The following is a 21,909-nucleotide window of genomic DNA, read 5'->3' on the forward strand; positions in this document are numbered from 1 at the left end:
GGTATGAAGTTATTTGACAGTCTGAGGTCTGACTAATCTCCTTTAGCCAGATTTTAGTATTTGAGACTCAAGCATACTTTGATAGTTAGATGAGAGAGGGGATGATTACAAACATAAGGTTGTTTCATATTATGGATGCCACATCTGAAAAAGGGTCACCTATTGTTTCATTTGATAGGGACAGAACACTCAACTTCCCAATCCTGAAAAATTCATGAGCCAAGCAGAAATATGTTGGCAGTATTTATTATTATTGAAGGAGACAATGAAAAGTAATCTAAATTAACTATCTCTTAGGGTGCAAGCGATGATAATTTTCTAAACAACTCCTACTGACTCCTAAACCATATTTTATATAGTCGCTTCTCAAAGATCACATTGAACTTGATTCCATGTGCAGAAAATATTAAGACTTTCTACACTGGGTTCAAAATGTTATCCTACATCAAACTGCACACTGAAATAAAAGAACTGTCTAAAGCAGGGAGAATATCTTCCAAGGCTGAAGATCTGGAAAGTCAAGATTTTACCCATCATACTTTTTTTGCTATTGAAACCTAAGATGTACAGAGTCTGCAAAGCATGAGCCAAAGCATAAAGAGCATTGTAGATGCTGTAGCTTTGGCCAGTCATATCTATTTCAAACACAGGTCCAGGAAGATCCTCTAGCTTCATCTCCCTATTACATTGCTTGCTCTGCATTTCTTTTAACTCTGGTTTTGGAAATGAACAGTCAAATAATTGTTCCCAAACATCCTGCAGAAACCCATCTCTGCAGACTGAAAGAGGTTTTATGGTCTGAAGGAATTCTTTGAAACCTGCAACTGCTCTTGAATGAACAGTGAAGGAAATACTGTAGCCCCATGGAAGATCTGGAGATCCCTATTGATTTGAATGCCTGATAGTACGAAATCAATCTGTGCAGTTGTGATCCACACCTTTCTAAATAATGCAATTTCCTTATTTTCAGGATCTGCCAGAAATGTAACAACTCTTAGCCATTTTATTACCAATGATTCTCCATAGACAAGAAATGCATTGGCTTTGTTATTCATCAGATTGATAGAAATACTTGAAACTGTGTAGTAAAATTCTGTGTCATCTTCCAAGTGGACCAGTTGTGAAAGCCTTTGTATGAACAATGAAGAGTTTCCATTTTGTAAAAGTAAGGGCTCCATTTTCGGTAAAAAGTGTTCTCCATCATTGTTGTCAACTGCAAAAATACCAATCCAAGTCCAGTTGAAGTGGTGAAACAGTTGGATAATCCCAATGTATTGATGGTCCTCTTTTGGGACCATGAAATAAAGTGAAGAGAGCTTACTGTTCTCAAATGCATCTTGGGCTAATGAACCGTATGTCAACTGCAAGAAAGTAGAGTAGTATTCTGTTGAGTTGTTAGATCAAATCTAATTGTCCTGATCTAGGTTTTCATACAAAATATATCCAAGGAAGAAATTATTTTCTTGAAATTCTTCTAAATGTTAATATAAAAAGAAATTTCTTGGAATTATTTCAAACACATATAAGAGATCAATTGTTTTAATGGGAGCAAGGCCTACTATATTCAGAACTTCCCTCAGTTATTGAATGTCCCTGGATACACACTTCATAAAATTGGCAATGTAGTTTCAGAAAAGATTGCCAAGATTAAGTAGATTTTAAGCCATATAGAACATCTTAACGCAAACCTAAGCCTAATCTTTGATTCTCATGAATTATTCCATAGCAACAATCAGATTAAGAATTTTCTTCTCAACCCCTTCAGAACTTACTTGTGAAATTTTGAAGAAAACTACAATTTCATCAATATAAGATGATGTATCAAAACCTAATCCTCCGATGATGGCCATGAGATTCTTCCGGCTATCACATTTATAGTTAGTGACAAATTCCTGGGATTTGAAAAGCAGATCTAGAGTGGTGTGATAGGTCATCCTTGAGCTGTGGTAACTGTCACAGATGTGGAACCCAAGAGTGATGTTTGGTAAGATCTGTGAGTTCTCACTGATCTCCTTCACAGCAAAGGCCAGGGCCAGGACATGTTGATAGAATTTGGTTATTATACTGCAAATAATTTAAATTATTCAGAAAGGAAGTTGACAGTTTGTGACATGCTTTCTATGTGAATAACAAAGATTTCGGTATCTAGTGGAAGTAGGGAAATAATAGGCTGTCCAAAATGGCCAATAATTTGTACAAAGTTCAAATTTATTTTTTCCATAGTATTTCCTTTTTTGCAACAAGGATATACTACTAGGAATAAAAGTGGTGCTTTTATTCAAGTTATCACATTTATTTTCTAAATTTTTTTTCCCAAAAAAGAATATGAACAAACCCTGCAGGTATGAGTCGTTTATTGTATGTTTTGTGAAAAGTGACAATGCAGAATGTTTTTTTAAAAAAATCTTACACTCACTAAGGGTTCTTCAAATGATTTCTTGCACAGAAGTTTCATACATTTGATGACAAACACTTAAAGAATTTTACTTTATTTACTTTATATCTTCTCCCAGTACTATAAACATTTGAAAGGCAGAGAAGGCTTAGATAAAGCCTACATTTATGCTGAAATACCTTTTACTTATATTGTACAAGCAATTTTGGGGAAATTGAGTAAGATTAAAAAAAGAAATAAAAATGCTTACAGTGGTAAGTCATAAGGATTTATACAAGGATGTTCCTTAAATTGAATTTCATAAAATTGGTAAAAGATGTGGGACATCATTCCAGCAATGATGAGGTCACCAGGCTGGTACCACTTGTGTTGGAACAGGGAAAGCATCACTTCTAGGGCAGCTCAGACTAACTATTTTTTTCACCAAGAATATTAGAAGGAGAAGCATCTTAACTTCATTGTTATAGGCAAAATGTCTCTTACTCCTATCCTATCCTATCCTATCCTATCCTATCCTATCATAGGGAATTTTGTATTATTCCAACAGTTAATTCAGTAATTAATTCAAGATGTGCATCTGAGAGTGCACCTAATCAGAAAATTTACCATTGTCTATTTGAAGATCCAAGAGAATGCAAATTTATGTCTTAATATCAATAAAAGCCGTGATGGCACAGTGCTTAGAATGCAGTACTGCAGGCTACTTCTGCTGCCTGCCGGCTGCCTGCAGTTTCACAGTTCAATCCTGACCGGCTCAAGGTTGACTCAGCCTTCCATTCTTCTGAGGTTGGTAAAATGAGGACCCAAATTATTGGAGACAATATGCTGACTCTGAAAACTGCTTAGAGAGTGCTAAGAGGTATATAAATCTCAGAGCTATTACTATCATCAGGTATTCTGATATTCTGGCAGAGGAGAAGAGAGAGAGGCAATTTGTAGCAATGAGTCTGACACACAGCCTTTATCACCCATGAGCCAATATTGCTGTGGTTCAAGTGTTACTTTATACTCACACAGATACAATGATTGTTGTTGAATTTAAATAGCCTTCTATGCAGTATTTGATGTTTTTGTCTAATTAAGACAATGTGGTGATTCCTGTAGGAGATAATTATTTTGTTTTTTGTGAGAGAAGACACAGCTGAAAAATATGTTATTTTTAGTTGCTAACTTCTCCACCTCTATACAATTTATAAAGAGGGTTGACAATACAAAATAGACATTATTTTTTAAATTCATATTATTTCTCACAACAAATGATAAATGCAGTCCATCTTCCTTTGCATAGTGTTAACAAGAATAGAATAGAATAGAATAGAATAGAATAGAATAGAATAGAATAGAATAGGATAGGATAGGATAGGATAGGATAGGATAGGATAGAATAGAATAGAATAGAATAGAATAGAATAGAATAGAATAGAATAGAATAGAATAGAATAGAATAGAAGCTGGAAGGGACCTTGGAGGTCTTCTAGTTCAGCCCCCTGCTCAAGCACGGAATCTATACCATCTCAGACAAGTTACTGTCTAGCCTCTTCTTAAAATTCTCAAGTGATGGAGCACCCATGATTTCTGAAGGCAAGCTCTTCCTCTGGTTAATTGTCCTCACAGTCAGGAAGTTTCTCTTTAATTCCAGGTTTGTTATGTCATTCCCTCATTTTAAGAGGTTTTCCATTATTTCTTTCCCCATCCCCCATAGAATAGAATCGAAAAGAAGAGAAGAGAAGAGAAGAGAAGGGAAGGGAAGGGAAGAATGGGAACTTGGAGATCTTCTAGTCCAATCCCCTGCTCAAGCAGGAAGCCTTATACCATTTCAGACAAATGGTTGTCCAATCTCTTTTAAAAACTTCCAATGTTGGAACATTCGTAACTTCTAGAGGCAAGTTGTTCCACTGGTTAATTATTCTGTCAGGAAATGTTTTCTTAGTTCTAGGTTGCTTCTCTCCTTGAATAGCTTTACTCCCTTTTCTTTGTGGCAACCCCTGCTATCATGTCACCTCTAGTCCTTCTTTTCATTAGACTAGTCATACCCAATTCCAGAAACTGTTCTTTATATGTTCTTTATAGAAGGGAAGGGGATACCTCTATTGTTTCCACAATGTATAGGTTGGGTGACATTTTTACTAACATTAGCCATGACAGTGAGTACATTTTTTTTATTCTATTTGGAAAGGGACAGGTATCTGTAGCCTTAGATCTTACTGTGGGCTTCTAACATTTTGGAGACTAATTCCAGCAGAGGGTTTAACTCCATAGTAAAATTTGTGATCATCTACACCTCACAATTTCCAAAGAGATGAAAGTTGTTCTCATTTTTTTTCTTTTTTTCCCTTTCTCTCCCCCACTGCTCCCTAACTCACAATATCAGATTTCATTTTACACAGCAGTGTTGGAAAACTCACAGATTAAAATTCGTCAAGCATGAATTCACTATAAGGATCTATTTGATGGAGTGGGTAAAGGAGAAAAGAGGCAATGCCACAACTTAAACCTCTAAACAGAAATTTGTTGAAAAAGGTATAGTTTATTAGAGGTCAAATGAATTGCATTATTGCAAAGCCAGACTTGAGAATCACATGCCCAAATCCATAGGTTCTACTTTTCCTCCCTTAACTATCTATCATTGTCCACCCCAATGTAACCAATCAGGTCCATGCAAGAAGTTTTCATAATGGTCAGTCTAAGCACAGTTTGGAATGCAGTCCTCTCCTTCTTCCAGCTGGGTGAACTTGAGGCAATGTCTCAAGGAGGTAAAGCACTTACTTTCATTTCCCCAATCATTCCCACTTTCATTCTCCTTCCCCATAGTTCATGGCAGTCTGTCACCACATAACAGCAAAACACAAGCAACCATAAGTGTGCAGCTGGCAAATATTGAAAAACTCACAAACGAAGATGCAGCCAGTGTGAATTTGTTGTAGATATCTAGCTGATGGAATGGATAAAGGGAAAGAAGCAATGGAGCCCAACATTTATTTTAAACTTCTCTCTTCAGATCATCAGCTTAATGGCAGAAGCCAGAGCTTTGTTTTACAATATGAGAAATGCAGAAGGAGAGAATTCTCTCTGTGTGCTTAAATTTGAAAGGTTTCCTCTGGGGGGCACTACAACAGTAGTAGTCAGTCCCTAGTAAGAGCAACCTGCTTAGGATGATGTTAGTCAGTCTCTTGTGATGGCAACTGGCCTAAGCCAATGGTGTCAGTCTCTGTGACAGAAGCTTTCCTAAGACAATGTTAGTCAGTCTCTGGTAACAGCAACTTGCCTAGAGCGATGGTCGTCAGTATCTGGTGACAGCAACTTACCTAAGATGATGGTAATCAGGCCATCTCTGGAGCTCACAGGGGACCTCCTTTATCCACTCTCCTTGTCTCTCTCTGCCCTCACTATATGTAATTCCCCCATCCCTTCCTTATCCCCTTTTTGTTTCTACAATAAGATCCTTTAAAAACTCATCTACTTCCCACTAAAAGGCATACCCTCAACCTGTCAAACTCTTTCCTGACTCTCCCTCCAACCAGCTGGCTCCAATAAGGGAAAAGAAATAAAACTCCCCAACCTATCCTCTCTTTGTCTGGCCTGCCGCAATGAAGAAAAAACAATAAAAACTTCAACAAGCTACTCTCACTCTCTATCCCCCCTCTTCATCTGGCTTGCTTGCAACAAAGCAGAAAAACACAAAGATCCCACTTTGTTACTCTATCTCTGTTTCTTCAGTCAGCTGGCTCTGGACAGCAGGTTCCATTAAGCTGCTCTCTCTCTCTCTTCCTCAGCTAGCTCTTCTCAATGTCCAGCCAAACACCACCTTCCAGTCTCTTTCTCTCTCCTCGCTCAGCTGGCTCTGCTCAATGGGCAGCGAAACACTACTTTCCAGTCTCTTTCTCTCTCCTCTCCCATCGGCTTCCTCCTCCCTTTTCTTCCCTCCTCAGAGCCACATCCTGCCACCAGACCCACAGCAGTTGCTGGAGCTCCCGCAAAACCTCTCAACTGGCCCCATTCTCACCCCAGCTCTGCTACATATAAATTGCAATTTAAGGAACATCCTTGAATAAAACCTTATGAAAACATCATTATATGGAGTTTTATTTATTTATTTATTTATTTATTTATTTATTCATTTCACAGAATTTTATGGCCTCCCACTCATTGTCAATGTCATGGTTCCAATAGATAAACCTAATAGAAAAAAGGACTCCAAGACAATTGCTTTCCTCAAAGAGCATTTTAATGGCTACATAGTATCGCCATGAACAAAGGTGAAACCAAGACTAAAGTTCCCTTCCTCCAAAGTTACAAAGATGAACTTCCCACAACATTTCTATGTCATAAATCACATTCCCCAATGCACTAATTTAGCGGGCTTTCTAGCAGACACTTCTACCTGCCAAAACTCTGGTAGCAATGACCTTGGTTCCCACAGAACAATTTTATGTTTTAGCTAGACAAAAAGAATACACACACCTCTTCCCATTTCTGTTGCAACCGAAAAATGAGATGAAAATGGCTGCAGCCAAATTCCTTTGTAGTGTTGACAGTCAGTGTCTCTGAGATACTTTAAAAAAATTAAAACCCAATATATAAACAATAAAAACACATATATTAATAATATGGAAAATGTAGTGAAATAAAATTTATTCATTTCACAGAATTTTATGGCCTCCCACTCACTGTCAATATCATGGTTCCTATAGATGAGCCCAATAGAAAAAAGGACTCCAAGACAATTCCTTTCCTCAAAGAGCATTTTTAATGGCTACATAGTGCCATTAAATCGGCATGAACAAAGGTGAAACCAAGACTATGAGCCCAATAGAGAGATGATCCCAATAGAAAAAAAGGACTCCAGGTTGGACTTTATTTTGTCAGTTTAAAGAGATTGATTGATTGATTAGATACGTTTAGGATAGATTAATATTTTATTTTAAATAAGGGATATTAGTGGAAGAAGAAATAAATAAGTTCTATGATAAAATTAAGGAATAACAATATATTTGGAAGGGATACCCGAACTTATAATGTTTGTATTTAAAGTTATTTTGATTACGGTAGTGTAAATTTATAAAGAATTAAAAACAGGTTTAAGTTGAATACATTTAAGTTACAATTGGATTATTTTAAATAAAGTACGTACTTAAGGGGAAAAGAGAGGGAATATTTGATGTATTGATTGAATTATGTATATATGTTTTGTTTGCAGATGTTTGACCACCCTAACACCACGGTGTGTCTTGAGTACTTTGTTTTAAAAATCAAAAAGCCAATAAAATTTGTCTTATAAAAAGAAAAGAAAAAAGGACTCCGAGGCAATTGCTTTCCTCAAAGAGCATTTTAATGGCTACATAGTTTCAGCATAAACAAAGGTGAAACAAGACTAAATTTCCCTTCCTCCAAAGATACAAAGTTACAAAGATGAACTTCCCATCCCATTTCTATGTCATAAATCACATTCCCCAATGCACTAGTTTGACAGGCTTTCTAGAAGAAACTTCTACCCACCAAAACTCTGGTAGCAACGACCTTGGTTCCCACAGAACAATTTTATGTTTTAGCTAGACAAAAAGAATACACACACCTCTTCCCATTTCTGTTGCAACTGAAAAATGAGATGAAAATGGCTGCAGCCAAATTCATTTGTAGTGTTGACAGTCAGTGTCTGCAAGCAATTTAAAAGAAATTAAAACCCAATATATAAGCAATAAATACACACCTATGTGGATTACAGTGAATCAGTTGAGTGACTTCATAGGTTCCAACCTACTCTGAGTTCCACAGACCTATTGGCAAAACCATATGCTCATATCTTTGCAAAAGAGTGTCAAAGTGGGGGCCAATCTAAATATTGCCTGCCTCCTTGCTCTAGTGCATCATGTGGATCTGATCAGGAAGAGACAGTTCTTCAAATAACATGGTCCCAAGCCATGTAGGGTTTAAAGGTGACAACTAGTACCTTGAATTGTACCCGGAAGCAAATTATCAGCCAATGCAATTCCCACAAGAAAGGTGGCATATGTATAATCTGGGTGTGCATAAAACCATACGGGGGCCTGCACTTTGAATCAACTGGAGCTTCCAGATACTTTTCAAGGGCAGCCCCTTATAGACCTCCATGCAGAGTGGTGATTTATTAATTGGTGGCATGACATCCAATATAGTTTATCATTTTTATGAACTGAAATTGAACGAACATCCGTCTGTAAAACTTTATGACATGCCATGTAAAGAGTTTTTTTTCTTTTTGTAATCTTAGCCAGCTCCCCCCAAATTGCTGAAATGAGCAAAAGGTTTTACTGTATCTCTAATGTAAGCCACTCTGTCTTTGAAATATTTCTAGTTGTGGTAGAAGAAATAATATTCTTTAGATTTTGGTAAGTTTTCGCTATAGAATGTAGGAAATTTTTAGTGCAAGAAATATTTTGAAGAGTTTGAGTCAAGTCAAGGTAGTTTTTTTTTAAAAATTGTGCATTGTTATTCCTCACAAAACATACATGCAATAAAAGACTGATACCTGGTGGATCTGTTCATATTCTATTTTGTGAAAAAAATGGTAGAAAATCAATGTGGTAGCTTCAAAAAACACTTTCTACAACTAAGCATATATTTTATTACAAATCTCCCTTAAATTACTGTCATTGATCGAAGGGATAGAACTAGAATGGGGGGCATACCTTCAACTACAGGCAAGATATTGGAAAGATAAAAAAGAGTGAGGCATAAAAATAGAACTGATAGGGCAGAATAAAATATTACTAGGTACTGAGGATAAAATGATTAAAAAGCTATATCATTATTTGTTAGATCAGGCAATGTATGAAGAACAGGTAAAAAAAAACCCATGTTAACGTGGAGCAGGGATTTTTATCTCAAGTTTAATCTGCATATCTGGCAAGAATTATGGGTACGAAATAGGAAGCTTACTTTGGCTACCTCCTACAAAGAAAACCTCTACAAAATGTTCTACAGATGACATCTCCCACCCACAAGATTAGCTAAAATGGGTCCAAATATTTCTTCCACGTGCTGGAAATGTAAATTGGCAAGAGGGACATATTACCACATGTGGTGGGAGTGCTCAAAAGCCTGTAACTTTTGGAACAAGGTTAAAAAATGGCTGGAAAAATATTAATGATAGAGGTAGAGCTAAAACCAGAACTCTTTCTACTACGCATAACTAAAAAGAAAAAATGGCTGGAAAAATATTAATGATAGAGGTAGAGCTAAAACCAGAACTCTTTCTACTACGCATAACTATGCAAAAATACAACAAAGGGATATTGTACTTGATGCTACATATTCTCACAGCTGCTAGATTGGTGTATGCACAAAACTGGAGGAAGAAAGAAATTCCAACAGAAGAAGAGATTTTATAGAAAATCTTATCGTGTGCTGATATGGATAGGTTCACAATGGAAATGAAGGACAAGACAGAGTCAGATTACTTTGAAATCTGGGACAAATTCTATTGTTGGTGTGAATCAAGGAGAAATGTTTGGATTTTAAGTTAGTGTTAAGATAGAGATATATAAAACTATGTCAGTATATAGAGAAACAAATTAGAGACTGTATTGTATAGAAAAATATGTATATATAGAAATTAAGAATTATATGTATGATGAGGAACAAATTGTTAGGAATATATACACTGGAATATTACGTTATGTCCATCCTTGTTCTAACTATTTTATAAATAAGAAACTTTTTTTAAAAAAAAATTACTGTCATTCCCATTTGCTCATTTAAAAAAAAAATAGTTGAACCATTGGCCAATTATTATCTCATCAAAACAAAACAATTACCTCCTAGAGGAATCACCATGTTTTCTTAACTAGGCCAAAACACCAAAGGCTGCACAGAAGGGAACTATATTCAACAACGATCAAGGTATCAGTTTGGATATAAAGTAACACTTGAACCACAGGAAGTTTGGCACAAGGGTAACAATGGCTCTGTCAGATATTTTGCTTCAGCTTTCTATCCTCTGTTTCCCTCTGCCAGAATATCTGTTCAAATCCTGATGGTGTTCAAGATGCAATTTTGTGCTCATGTGGATCTTTAAATAAAAACTGATTGATTTTCTCATTAGGTGCATTCTCAGAGATAAGCCTTGGATCAATCTTTAGATGAAGTATTGGATTATATGTACTTCCTGATCAATAGAAAGGAAAAAGATTTTCAGAATAACAAAAGCATGAAAATGTTTTTTCTGATATTTTTGGTGCACAAAGTAGTTACTCTGAGATGTCCTGTGAGTGATGCGTTCCTTGTTCCACATGAGTGGTATCAGCGTGGTGACTTCATCATTGGTGTGATGGCATCTCACATGGGTTACCACCTTTATGAAATTAAATTTAGTGAAAACCCTTCTATAAAACCTTATGAAATACCAACGTAAGAATTTTTTTCTCTATCAATATTACCCAGACTTTCAAAAATCCGTTCTACGACTAAAAGATCTTTGTTCATACATTTAGGATTGTTGATGTAATCTATGTCTTCTTTTTTTGAGTTGTACCTGGTTGTGAGAGAAAAAATAACCTTTAGATTTTTTTCAAAATCCTTGAAATGAAAAGTACAAAATTTAAAATCAAGAAGTCTCTATTTGAACAATTACTGACGTAAAGAATTTTTAAAAAAGGTTTGGCATTATCTCTCTTATTAAAACAAAGATACAGTAAATAAGTGATAGAAAATATACTACTTTGAAAAGGGCCACTACTTGTATTTGTTGTAGTACATATTTGTTGGAAATCATGGAAATGCTGTTTAAAATAAATTTAAACTATGTACAAACTATTAAGCATTTTAGGAAAGCTATTGTCTTCTTACTACCATAAGATGTCTCTTACTTATATGGAAATGATGCCACCTTACAAGGCTTGTAAAAAAATTTCAATGGGGGATTTAAATTATTTGTAGCATAATCACCAAATTTCATCAACACATCCTTGCCTTGGCCTTTGCTGTGAAGGAGATCAATGAGGACTTCCATTCCTTACCTAACATCACTCTCGGGTTCCACATCTATGACAGTTACCTCAATGCAAGGATGACCTATCGCACCACTCTGGACCTGCTTTTCAAATCCCAGGAATTTGTCCCTAATTACAAGTGTGATAGCCAGAAGAATCTGGTGGCTATTATTGGGGGATTGGATTTTGTCACATCATCTCATATTGCTGAAATTACAAGATTCTTCAAGATTCCACAAGTAAGTGGTGAAAGGGTTAAAAAGAAAAATTCTATGTTCTGTTCTTGATGTTGTTATGAAATAATTAAGGGACATTAAGATTAGCTTAGGTTTGTAAAAAGATGTTCTGCCTGGCTTAAGGTCTATTAGTTAGCGTAATTTTGAAATTACAATGCCAAATACAAGAAGTGAATATCTGTACACATTCCCTACATGAGGAAAAACATGAACATAGACTTCTTTGCTTCTGTCAAAGAATTGATCAATTATATGTGTTTGAAGTAATTCCAAGAAATTCCTGCCATATTTATACTTAGAAGAAATTCACAAAAAGTATTTCTTCCTTCGATATATAATATATGCAAACTAGATCAGGACAATTCCATTTGATCTTACAACTGAAGAAAATACTGCTCCACTTTCTTGCAGCTGACATACGGCTCATTAGCCCAAATGGAATTTGAGAACAGTAAGCTCTCTTCACTTTATTTCATGATCCCAAAAGAGGACCATCAGTACATTGGGACTATCCAACTCATTCACCATTTCAGCTGGACCTGGATTGGGATTTTTGCTATTGATAACAACAATGGAGAAAATTTCTTACAGGAAATGCAGCCCTTACTTGCAAAGGGTGGGATCTGCTCATCATTCATACAAAGGCTTTCACAAGTATACCTGGAAGACTTCCAAGAAATTTATAAAACAATCTCAATTATTTCTTTGAATTGGATAAATAGCAAAGCCAATGCATTTCTTGTCTATGGAGAAGCATTGACAATTATGTGGCTAAGAATTGTCACATTTATGGTAGATCCTGAAAGGAAGGAAATTTCATTATTTAGAAAGGTATGGATCATGACTGCGCAGATTGATTTTGTATTATCAGGATTCCAAATCAGTTGGGATCTCCAGATGTTTCATGGGGCTATTTCATTCACTGCTCACTCAACAGCAGTTACAGGTTTCAAGGAATTTCTTCAGACCGTAAATCCTTTTTCAGTCTACAGAGATGAGTTTCTTTGGGAAGTTTGGGAACAGTTATTTGATTGTTCATTTCCAAAAGGAGAATTACAAGAAACGCAGAGTAGGCAGTGCACAGGCGAGATGAAGCTAGAGGATCTTCCTGGACCTGCCTTTGAAATGGAAATGACTGGACAAAGCTATAGTATCTACAATGCTGTTCATGCTGTGGCTCATGCTTTGCAAGCTCTATACACATTACATTCCAATAGAAAAAAAACTATGGTGTGTACAAATCCTGATCTTCCACATCTCCAGGCTTGGCAGGTATTCCCTTTTCATTGGACATTTCTTGTATTTCAATAAGCAATTTGAAGTAGAATTATTTTTTGAACCCATTGTGTAAAGTCTTAATATTTTCTTCAGTTGGAATCAATGTTGAGAAAACAACTTAGAAATAAGTTGGAATTTCCTGATGGTGAGAACAATTAAAAATGAATTAATGGAATAGCTTGCCTTCAGAAGTTTTGGATGCTCCTACACTGAAGATTTTTAAGAGAAGGACTGCCATTTATCTGAAATAGTATAAGATCAAAAGACCTTCTGGTCCCTTTTGACTCTGACATACTGTTCTTTTCTACAGAAAAAGTAGTTTCTGTTATTATTCTGGTCATTGAGAAGTTCCTGTATAAATTATGGTTTATATGTCAGCAGACTTTATTTACTAAATCACCACACATTGCACAATATGAGCTAGTTAAAGTGATAATTTAGATTACTTGTCATTGCCTTCTCCAAAAACAGTCAATTCCCCCAAAACTTTGTGTGGCTCATGAACTTTTCATGGGTAAAAAGCTGAGCTTCCTATCTCTATCAGAGTTTTAGAGGAATGAAATAAAAATAGTCCTTTTTAGATGAGGCATCCATAGTATGAAACATTTTTGCAATAATCTCTATCTTTTTTTTTAATAATTTTTCCAAACTCTCCCCCATACATATACCGTGATATTTATCAGATGTTAGCATACATTCTTTTTACATTCATATATAAGATGTTGTTGTTAATTGCGAAGTTGTGTCCGACCCATCGCGACCCCATGGACAATGTTCCTCGAGGTCTTCCTGTCCTCTACCATCTTCTGGAGTCCATTTAAGTTCACACCTACTGCTTCAGTGACTCCATCCGGCCATCTCATTCTCTGTCGTCCCCTTCTTCTATTGCCCTCAATCTTTCCCAGCATTAGGCCCTTCTCCAGTGAGTCCTTCCTTCTCATTAGGTGGCCAAAGTATTTGAGTTTCAACTTCAGGATCTGGCCTTCTAAAGAGCAGTCGGGTTGATCTCTTCTAGGACTGACCGGTTTGAACGCCTTGCAGTCCAAGGGACTCGCAGGAGTCTTCTCCAGCACCATAGTTTAAAGGCCTCAATTCTTTGGCGCTCAGCCTTTCTTATGGTCCAACTTTCACAGCCATACATTGCAACTGGGAAACCCATGGCCTGGACTATACGCACTTTTGTTGGCAGGGTGATGTCTCTGCTTTTTAGTATGCTGTCTAGATTTGCCATAGCTTTCCTCCCCAGGGGCAAGCGTCTTTTAATTTCTTGGCTGCAGTCCCCATCTGAGGTGATCTTGGAGCCCAGAAAAATAAAATCTGTCACTACCTCCATTTCTTCCCCATCTCTTTGCCAGGAATTGAGAGGGCCGGATGCCATGATTTTGGTTTTCTTAATGTTGAATTTCAAGCCTACTTTTGCACTCTCCTTCTTCACCCGCATCAAGAGGCTCTTTAGTTCCTCTTCACTTTCTGCCATTAGAGTGGTATCATCTGCATATCTTATGTTGTTGATATTTCTCCCGACAATCTTAATTCCAACTTTTGTTTCATCTAGCCCTGCCTTTCTCATGATGTGCTCTGCATATAAGTTAAATAGGCAGGGCAACAGTATACAGCCTTGCCGGATTCCTTTCCCAATTTTGAACCAATCAGAGGTTCTGTGTCCAGTTCTCACTGTTTTTTCTTGACCCGCATATAGGTTTCTCGAGAGACAAATAAGATGGTCTGGTATTCCCATCTCTTTAAGAACTTGCCACAATTTGTTGTGATCCACACAATCAAAGGTTTTAGCATAGTCAATGAAGCAGAAGTAGATGTTTTTCTGGAACTCCCTAGCTTTCTCCATGATCCAGTGTATGTTGGCAATTTGATCTCTAATTCCTCTGCCTCTTCGAAATCCTGCCTGTATTTCTGGTAGTTCTCGATCCACATACTGCTGGAGTCTAGCTTGTAGGATTTTAAGCATAACTTTACTAGCATGTGAAATGAGTGCCATGGTGCGATAGTTTGAACATTCTTTGGCATTGCCTTTCTTTGGAATTGGAATGTAAACTGACCTTTTCCAATCCTGTGGCCACTGCTGAGTTTTCAAAATTTGCTGGCAAATTGAGTGTAGCACTTTTACTGCATCGTCTTTTAAGATTTTGAATAGCTCAGCTGGAATACTGTCACCTCCACTAGCTTTGTTGTTGCTCAGATTTTCTAAGGCCATTTCACTTCACATTCTAGGATGTCTGGTTCGAGGTCAATGACTATCTCATTGTGGTTATCTGGGATGTTAAGCTCATTCTTGTATAGTTCTTCTGTGTAGTTTTGCCATCTCTTCTTAATCTCTTCTGCCTCTGTTAGGTCTCTGCCATTTTGGTCCTTTATCAGGCCCATCTTTGCATGAAATGTTCCCTTCATATCTCCAATTTTCTTGAAGAGATCTCTGGTCCTCCCTATTCTGTTGTTTTCTTCTATTTCTTTGCACTGTTCATTTAAGAAGGCATTCTTATCTCTTCTAGCTATTTTCTGGAATTCTGCATTCAATTGGGGGTAATATATAAGATACTTTTAATAAAATGAAATAAATACATAGAGCCTCTGTTAGGTCTCTGCCATTTTGGTCCTTTATCATGCCCATCTTTGCATGTTGCCAATTTCTTTGCACTGTTCATTTAAGAAGGCATTCTTATCTCTTCTAGCTATTTTCTGGAATTCTGCATTCAATTGGGGGTAATATATAAGATACTTTTAATAAAATGAAATAAATACATAGACATGACTTTTGGTGTTGCCAAATAATCTCTATCTTGCATCTCTCTATGGAGGAATGCTTGGATCTCAGATTCTAAAAACTGGCTAAAGGACATTAGTCAGACCTCAGACTGTCAAATAACTTTGTATCGATGAGGAAATATTAGATATGATTTATCTTGAATTAGTTGTTTAAACAGTGAACCTAAAACATAATTAAAGGAAGTTACAAAAATCCAGAATCTTTTTTTACTTTCTGCTTCAGTTCATTCTTTCCTTTCCTTATATTAATATTAAATTAAGTATATAGTGTGGACATGTACATTATCATGCAATATTGATTATCCAAATTCTAAGCACATATATTTAATAATAGTTATAGCAATTGGAAGAATGATTGAATGAAACTTTAATATGATTTTCTCCTCTCTATTATATAGTTCTCAACATCCTCTCTCTTTCATTCTCTTTCAAGTAGCTCCATCCATTTCTTCAAGGCATTTCTTTTAACAACTCAGTTGGGGAGAGAGTGTTCCTGAATGAGAAAGGGGAAGCAACAGGTGGATTCAACATCACCAATTTGATCACTTTTCCAAACAGATCCTTTCAGAGAGTTAGAGTTGGAAAGATGGATCTACAAGCTCCAAAAGGGAAAGAATTATCCATGGACGAAGATTTGATTGTCTGGAGTCCAGCTTTTAATCAGGTATTGAATTAATGAATCCACTATGCCTTAATCCATTAGGATCCTATATTGAATATAGTCTCTTTAGAAATCTAATTTCAGGATTTTTTTAACTAAACAATGGCATATTCCTTCAAATGTTGTTAATGATCAATGATTCGTCAGATTGACAAAAGTGATATTACAATGTAAAAGCTATGGTTGCATATTTGGTGTGTATTTCCATCTGAAAAAAGAGAAATCAGAAACTGTTTTAAAAACCCTCCTTTTCAAAACATTTTTTTTTATTTATGGTAAGGTTCTTCCATTTTCTCGATGCAATGACCCTTGTTTTCCTGGGGACTGGAAGAAAGGGATTGAAGGGGATCAGTTCTGCTGCTATGACTGTGTTCCATGCCCAGAAGGGAAGATTTCAAATCAAAATGGTATGGTAGGAATTCTACCAATTTTCATTAGACTTAAGCAAACTTTAATATACACGTTTAGGATGTATAAAATTAATAAAATGAGTTTCATAGATTTGGAATGCCCAGATAAAAAATTTCTTTGACTTTCCTCCCAGATATGGATGACTGTTTTGAATGTCCAGAAGATCATTATCCAAATAAAGAAAAGAATGGATGTATCCTGAAAAGGGTGGTGTTTCTAACTATTGAAGAACCCTTAGGAATTGGTTTAGCCTCATCAGCTCTTGGTTTCTTTTTCTTGACATCTTGGGTACTTGGAACTTTTATTAAGCACAGGGAAACTCCCATTGTCAAAGCCAACAACCAGTCCCTCACCTACACCCTGCTTGTTTCTCTTCTGCTCTGTTTTCTCTCTTCTTTGTTTTTCCTCAGCCAACCTGGTAAAGTGACTTGCCTTCTCCGACAATCAACTTTTGGAACCACATTCTCAGTGGCTATTTCTAGTGTGCTGTCCAAAACCATCATTGTGGTTGTTGCTTTCATGGCCACTAAACCGGGATCTCACATGAGAAGATGGTTAGGGAAAAGATTGGCTTTCTCTACTGTCCTTTTCTGCTTCTTTTTCCAAGTATGTATTTGTATTCTTTGGTTGTCAACATCTCCACCATTCCCTGAGTTGGACATGCATTTACAGCTCCAAGAAATTATTTTACAATGCAATGAGGAGTCAGCTTTCTTCTTTTATTGTGTATTGGGCTATATGGGTGTCTTGGCCATTGCCAGCTTTATTGTAGCTTTTCTTGCCCGTAAATTACCTGACAGCTTTAATGAAGCCAAGTTCATCACCTTCAGCATGTTGGCCTTTTGCAGCGTGTGGATCTCCTTCTTTCCAGCCTATCTGAGTACAAAGGGAAAAGCCATGGTAGTTGTGGAGGTCTTCTCCATTTTGTCCTCCAGTGCTGCATTACTGGGATGCATATTCTTGCCAAAATGCTACATCATTGTTTTCCGGCCTGAACTAAACCAAAGGGAGCATCTCACAAAGAGAAATTAGTATAACATGTGACTTTTCTCACTAGGAGAAATTCCTAACAAACAAGAATAGGAAGTCCTAGTGACCATAATTACGTAAGGATTTCATTTAGGTAACTTGATTTCACATTTTAATGAAATGGAAAAATGAATTGAAGTACCTATTAAAGTAGTTAGAGCTATTTTCTGTTGCTGATCTATTGATGATAGAAATGAAGACATTTACGTGCAATTTTCACCTCTTCACAAAATCAAAGATTGTTTTTAGTAGAATTTTTGGGAAAGAGCCTGATATTTGGGCCTTTTCCATTTGGGTTTCTCTATAATTTAAAAGTTAAAAACAGTTTATGTACAGACATCTCCTGTGGGAAGTGATAAAGAGTAAAGACAGAAATTCATACGATGAAATTCTGATCTAAATCTTAGAGTTGGAAATGATTTTAAAGACAAAGAAACTCAACACTCTTTCTAGGCCAGGTTATTCTCTAGGTCCTCTGAGATTGCTATAATATCTGTAATTTCCCCTCACTACCTTTGTTTCTCCTCTCATTTTTCATTTATTTTAATTTTTGATTAAGGACATTGTGATGTCCTTAATCAAAAAGGAGAAAAAAAAATAGATCCATGAAATTATAGATCAATCAGCCTGACATCAATATCTGGAAAGATCTTGGAAAAAGATAATCCAGAAACAAATCTTCCAACACCTTGAAACAAGGTTATAACCTTTAGCAGAATAGCAGAATAACAGAGTTTGAAGGGACTTTGAAAGTTTTCTAGTTCATCCCCCTGCTCAAGCAACATGGATTCGTCAAAAAGAGGTCATGCCAAATAAATCTTATTTCATTCTTCAACAAAGTGACTAAATCAATGGATCAATGAAATATACTTAGATATTGTGACTTGGGCTACATGTATATCTTAGCTCCTGCCAGCTTTATAGTAGCTTTTGTTTTCCATAAATTACCTGACAGCTTTGATGAAGCCAAGTTCATCACCTTCAGCATGTTGGTCTTTTGTAGTGTTTGGACATGCATTTACAGCTCCAAGAAATTTCCAGTCTCCCTGAGCACAAAAGGAAACGCCATGGTAGCTGTGGAGGTCTTCTCTGTCTTGTCCTTCAGTGTTGCATTACTGGGATGCATATTTTTGCCAAAATCTACATCATTGTTTGCTGGGCTGACATCAAGCACAGGGAGCAACTCACAAAGAGAAATTAGTATAACATGTGATCTTTCTGGCCCAGAGAAATTAGTGACAAAAAAAGAATAAAGCACTACATAAATATAGTAAGAACTGTTTTTGTCATTTTATTAATGTGTATTGAGCATACTATTATATGATAGCAGGTTTGAATATTTTAGGGCTCTTGAAATGTAGAATGTATTGAGTTTGTGAATCCTGTACATTTAACTGCATCTTGAAATAGGTGTTCATGCTGGGTCATAACCATTCACTCTATCAATAAATCCATTTCCAGAGCAACCTGCTATCATATATTAATAATATGGGAAATGTAGTGAAATGAAATGTATTCTTCCTTCTGTCTCATCCTTCATTCAAAGTGTATGCTGACCAATGACCATAACAAAGAGTGATTTGAATGGGTTTACAATATGAAGTGTGCCATTTTTCAAGAAAATCACCTCAAATTCAGCACAAATCCTAGAAAACATGTACAGCCCTCTCTGATATAGGGAGGGACTACAAACATGAAAAAACCAAAGGAAATTTTGAAGATTCACTTGATGTTGATAATAGATAGGTATATAAGTATATAGGTAAAAATGTAGGTAGGTAGATAGATAGATAGATAGATAGATAGATAGATAGATAGATAGATAGATAGATAGATAGATAGATAGATAAACAAACCCTATGGACAGGGCAAGTGGCCTAAATTATAGTGCACATGCAACCCTAATTGAGAAAGAAACTCGTTACTCTGGACTACTCTGCAAGTGATACTTCCCCTGTTCTCATCATTGGTAGCATGATGTCACACATACTTTACCAGTTGTATATGTAGCACCACCCCTGAAGGGAGCACTATAGTCTTGACCCTCTTGGCCCCTTCTTTGGCTTGCTGCCGACCCAAGGGGTCTCTCACATTGGCACCTCTGCCTAAGAGGGCATGTAGCATGTTGATGTTCAGTCACAATTGTCAGCCATGCCCATGGGGTGGTGATGGTTAATCTCTTTTGATGGTAACTCACGTGGGATGATGATAGTTGACCTCAGGCAGTAAGACTGACAGGAGACGATGGTAGTCAGGTCCTGGTAACAGCAGCTGGTGTACAACAATAGTAGTCAGTCCCTAATAACAGCAACCTTTTTAGAATGATGTTAGCCAATCTATGATAGTAGCAGCTTGCCTATGACGATTGTAGCCAGTCTCTGGTGACAGCAACTTGCCTAAGCCAATGGTTATCAGTCTCTGGTGACATCAGCTTTCCTAAGACAATGTTAGTCAGTCTCTGGTAACAGCAACTTGCCTAGAGCGACGGTCGTCAGTCTCTGGTAACAGCGACTTGCCTAAACCAATGGTAATCAGTCTCTGGTAACAGCAACTTGCCTAGAGCGATGGTAGTCAGTATCTGGTGACAGCAACTTACCTAAGATGATGGTAATCAGGCCATCTCTGGAGCTCACAGGGGACCTCCTTTATCCACTCTCCTTGTCTCTCTCTGCCCTCAATATATGTAATCCCCCATCCCTTCCTTATCCCCTTTTTGTTTCCACAAGCTGATCCTTTATAAACTCCTCTACTTCCCACTAAAAGGCATACCCTCAACCTGTCAAACTCTTTTCTGACTCTCCGTCCAACCAGCTGGCTCCAAGAAGGGAAAAGAAATAAAACTCCCCAACTTATCCTCTCTTTGTCTGGCCTGCCGCAATGAAGAAAAAAAAATAAAAACTTCAGCAATCTACTCTCACTCTCTTTCCCCCCTCTTTGTCTGGCTTGCTTGCAACAAAGCAGAAAAACACAAAGATGCCACCTTCTTATTCTATCTCTGTTTCTTCACTTAGCTGGCTCTGGATGGCAGGTTCCATTAAGCTCCTCGCTCTTTCTTCCTCAGCTGGCTCTTCTCAATGTCCAGCCAAACACCACCTTCCAGTCTCTTTCTCTCTCCTCGCTCAGCTGGCTCTGCTCAATGGGCAGTCAAACGCTACTTTCCAGTCTCTTTCTCTCTCCTCTCCCATCGGCTTCCTCCTCCCTTTTCTTCCCTCCTCAGAGCCACATCCTGCCACCAGACCAGCAGCAGTTGCTGGAGCTTCTGCAAAAACTCTCTGCTGGCCCCATTCTCACCCCAGCTCCGCTACATATAAATTGAAATTTAAGGAACATCATTGAATAAAACCTTATGAAACATCATTGTATGATGATGATGACCCAAGAATGATGATGACCCAAGAGGCGATAGCAAATAATCATGAAGAAATGAAAATACATCATAAAGAAATGAAGAATGATATTGGAAAAATGAGAGATGAAATTAAAAATATGAATGATAAGATAGGTAATATACAACAAACAATGATGGAAAATGAACAGAGAATTCAAAATGTTGAAACAAAAATGGAGCTTGTTGATAGTAAAATAGAAGGGATGATACAGAAATCTGATCAAGCAAGTAGGGAGTTGATTGAATCTATTGCTTTTCTGGAAATGAACAAAGGTTCGTTTTGTTTAAGATTTCAAAATATTGTTGAGGAAAAGGAGGAAGATTTGGGAGAAAAGATGGTAGAGATTTTGGCGGTGATTTTAGGCAAGGAAAAATTGGAAGTAAAAAGAGATATAGATGAAATATATAGAGTATACACAAATTATGCACGAAGGCATAGATTGGCGAGAGAGGTTCATATAAGGTTTACTAGAAGATCAATAAGGGATGAAATATATAAAAAAGCAAGAGACGAATCAATAATATATAAGGGTAAAGAAATAATTGTATTAAAACAAATACCACATATTATACGAAATCAGAGACGAGAATACCAATTTTTAACCACTCAATTAATTAAATATAAAGTCAAGTTTCGTTGGTTAATACCTGAAGGCATACTTTTAACTTGGCAGGAGAAAAAATACAAGATAGAGACACTTGAGAAAGCACGGGATTTTTATGAGAGTTACTTTTCACAAGGAGAAGAACAAGAAAGTAGGGAA

The 21,909-nt window shown here is 36.8% G+C and overlaps 1 protein-coding gene across 1 annotated transcript; it reads left to right on the forward strand.

Moving 5' to 3' along the window:
- Positions 1 to 10,580: 10,580 nt before the first annotated feature.
- Positions 10,581 to 21,315, forward strand: LOC120300726 (vomeronasal type-2 receptor 26-like; the record flags this gene model as incomplete). The annotated part of the gene is made up of 5 exons (XM_039327104.1): positions 10,581 to 10,780; positions 11,309 to 11,600; positions 16,598 to 16,724; positions 16,862 to 17,728; positions 21,284 to 21,315. Coding segments are annotated over exons 1-5 (1,518 nt in total), but the record flags the coding sequence as incomplete, so codon positions are not given.
- Positions 21,316 to 21,909: the final 594 nt, after the last annotated feature.

The sequence above is a fragment of the Crotalus tigris genome, unplaced genomic scaffold (genome assembly GCF_016545835.1).
Source record: "Crotalus tigris isolate CLP2741 ecotype Arizona unplaced genomic scaffold, ASM1654583v1 scf7180000017614.5298720, whole genome shotgun sequence".
In the NCBI taxonomy this organism is placed as follows: Eukaryota; Metazoa; Chordata; class Lepidosauria; order Squamata; family Viperidae; genus Crotalus; species Crotalus tigris.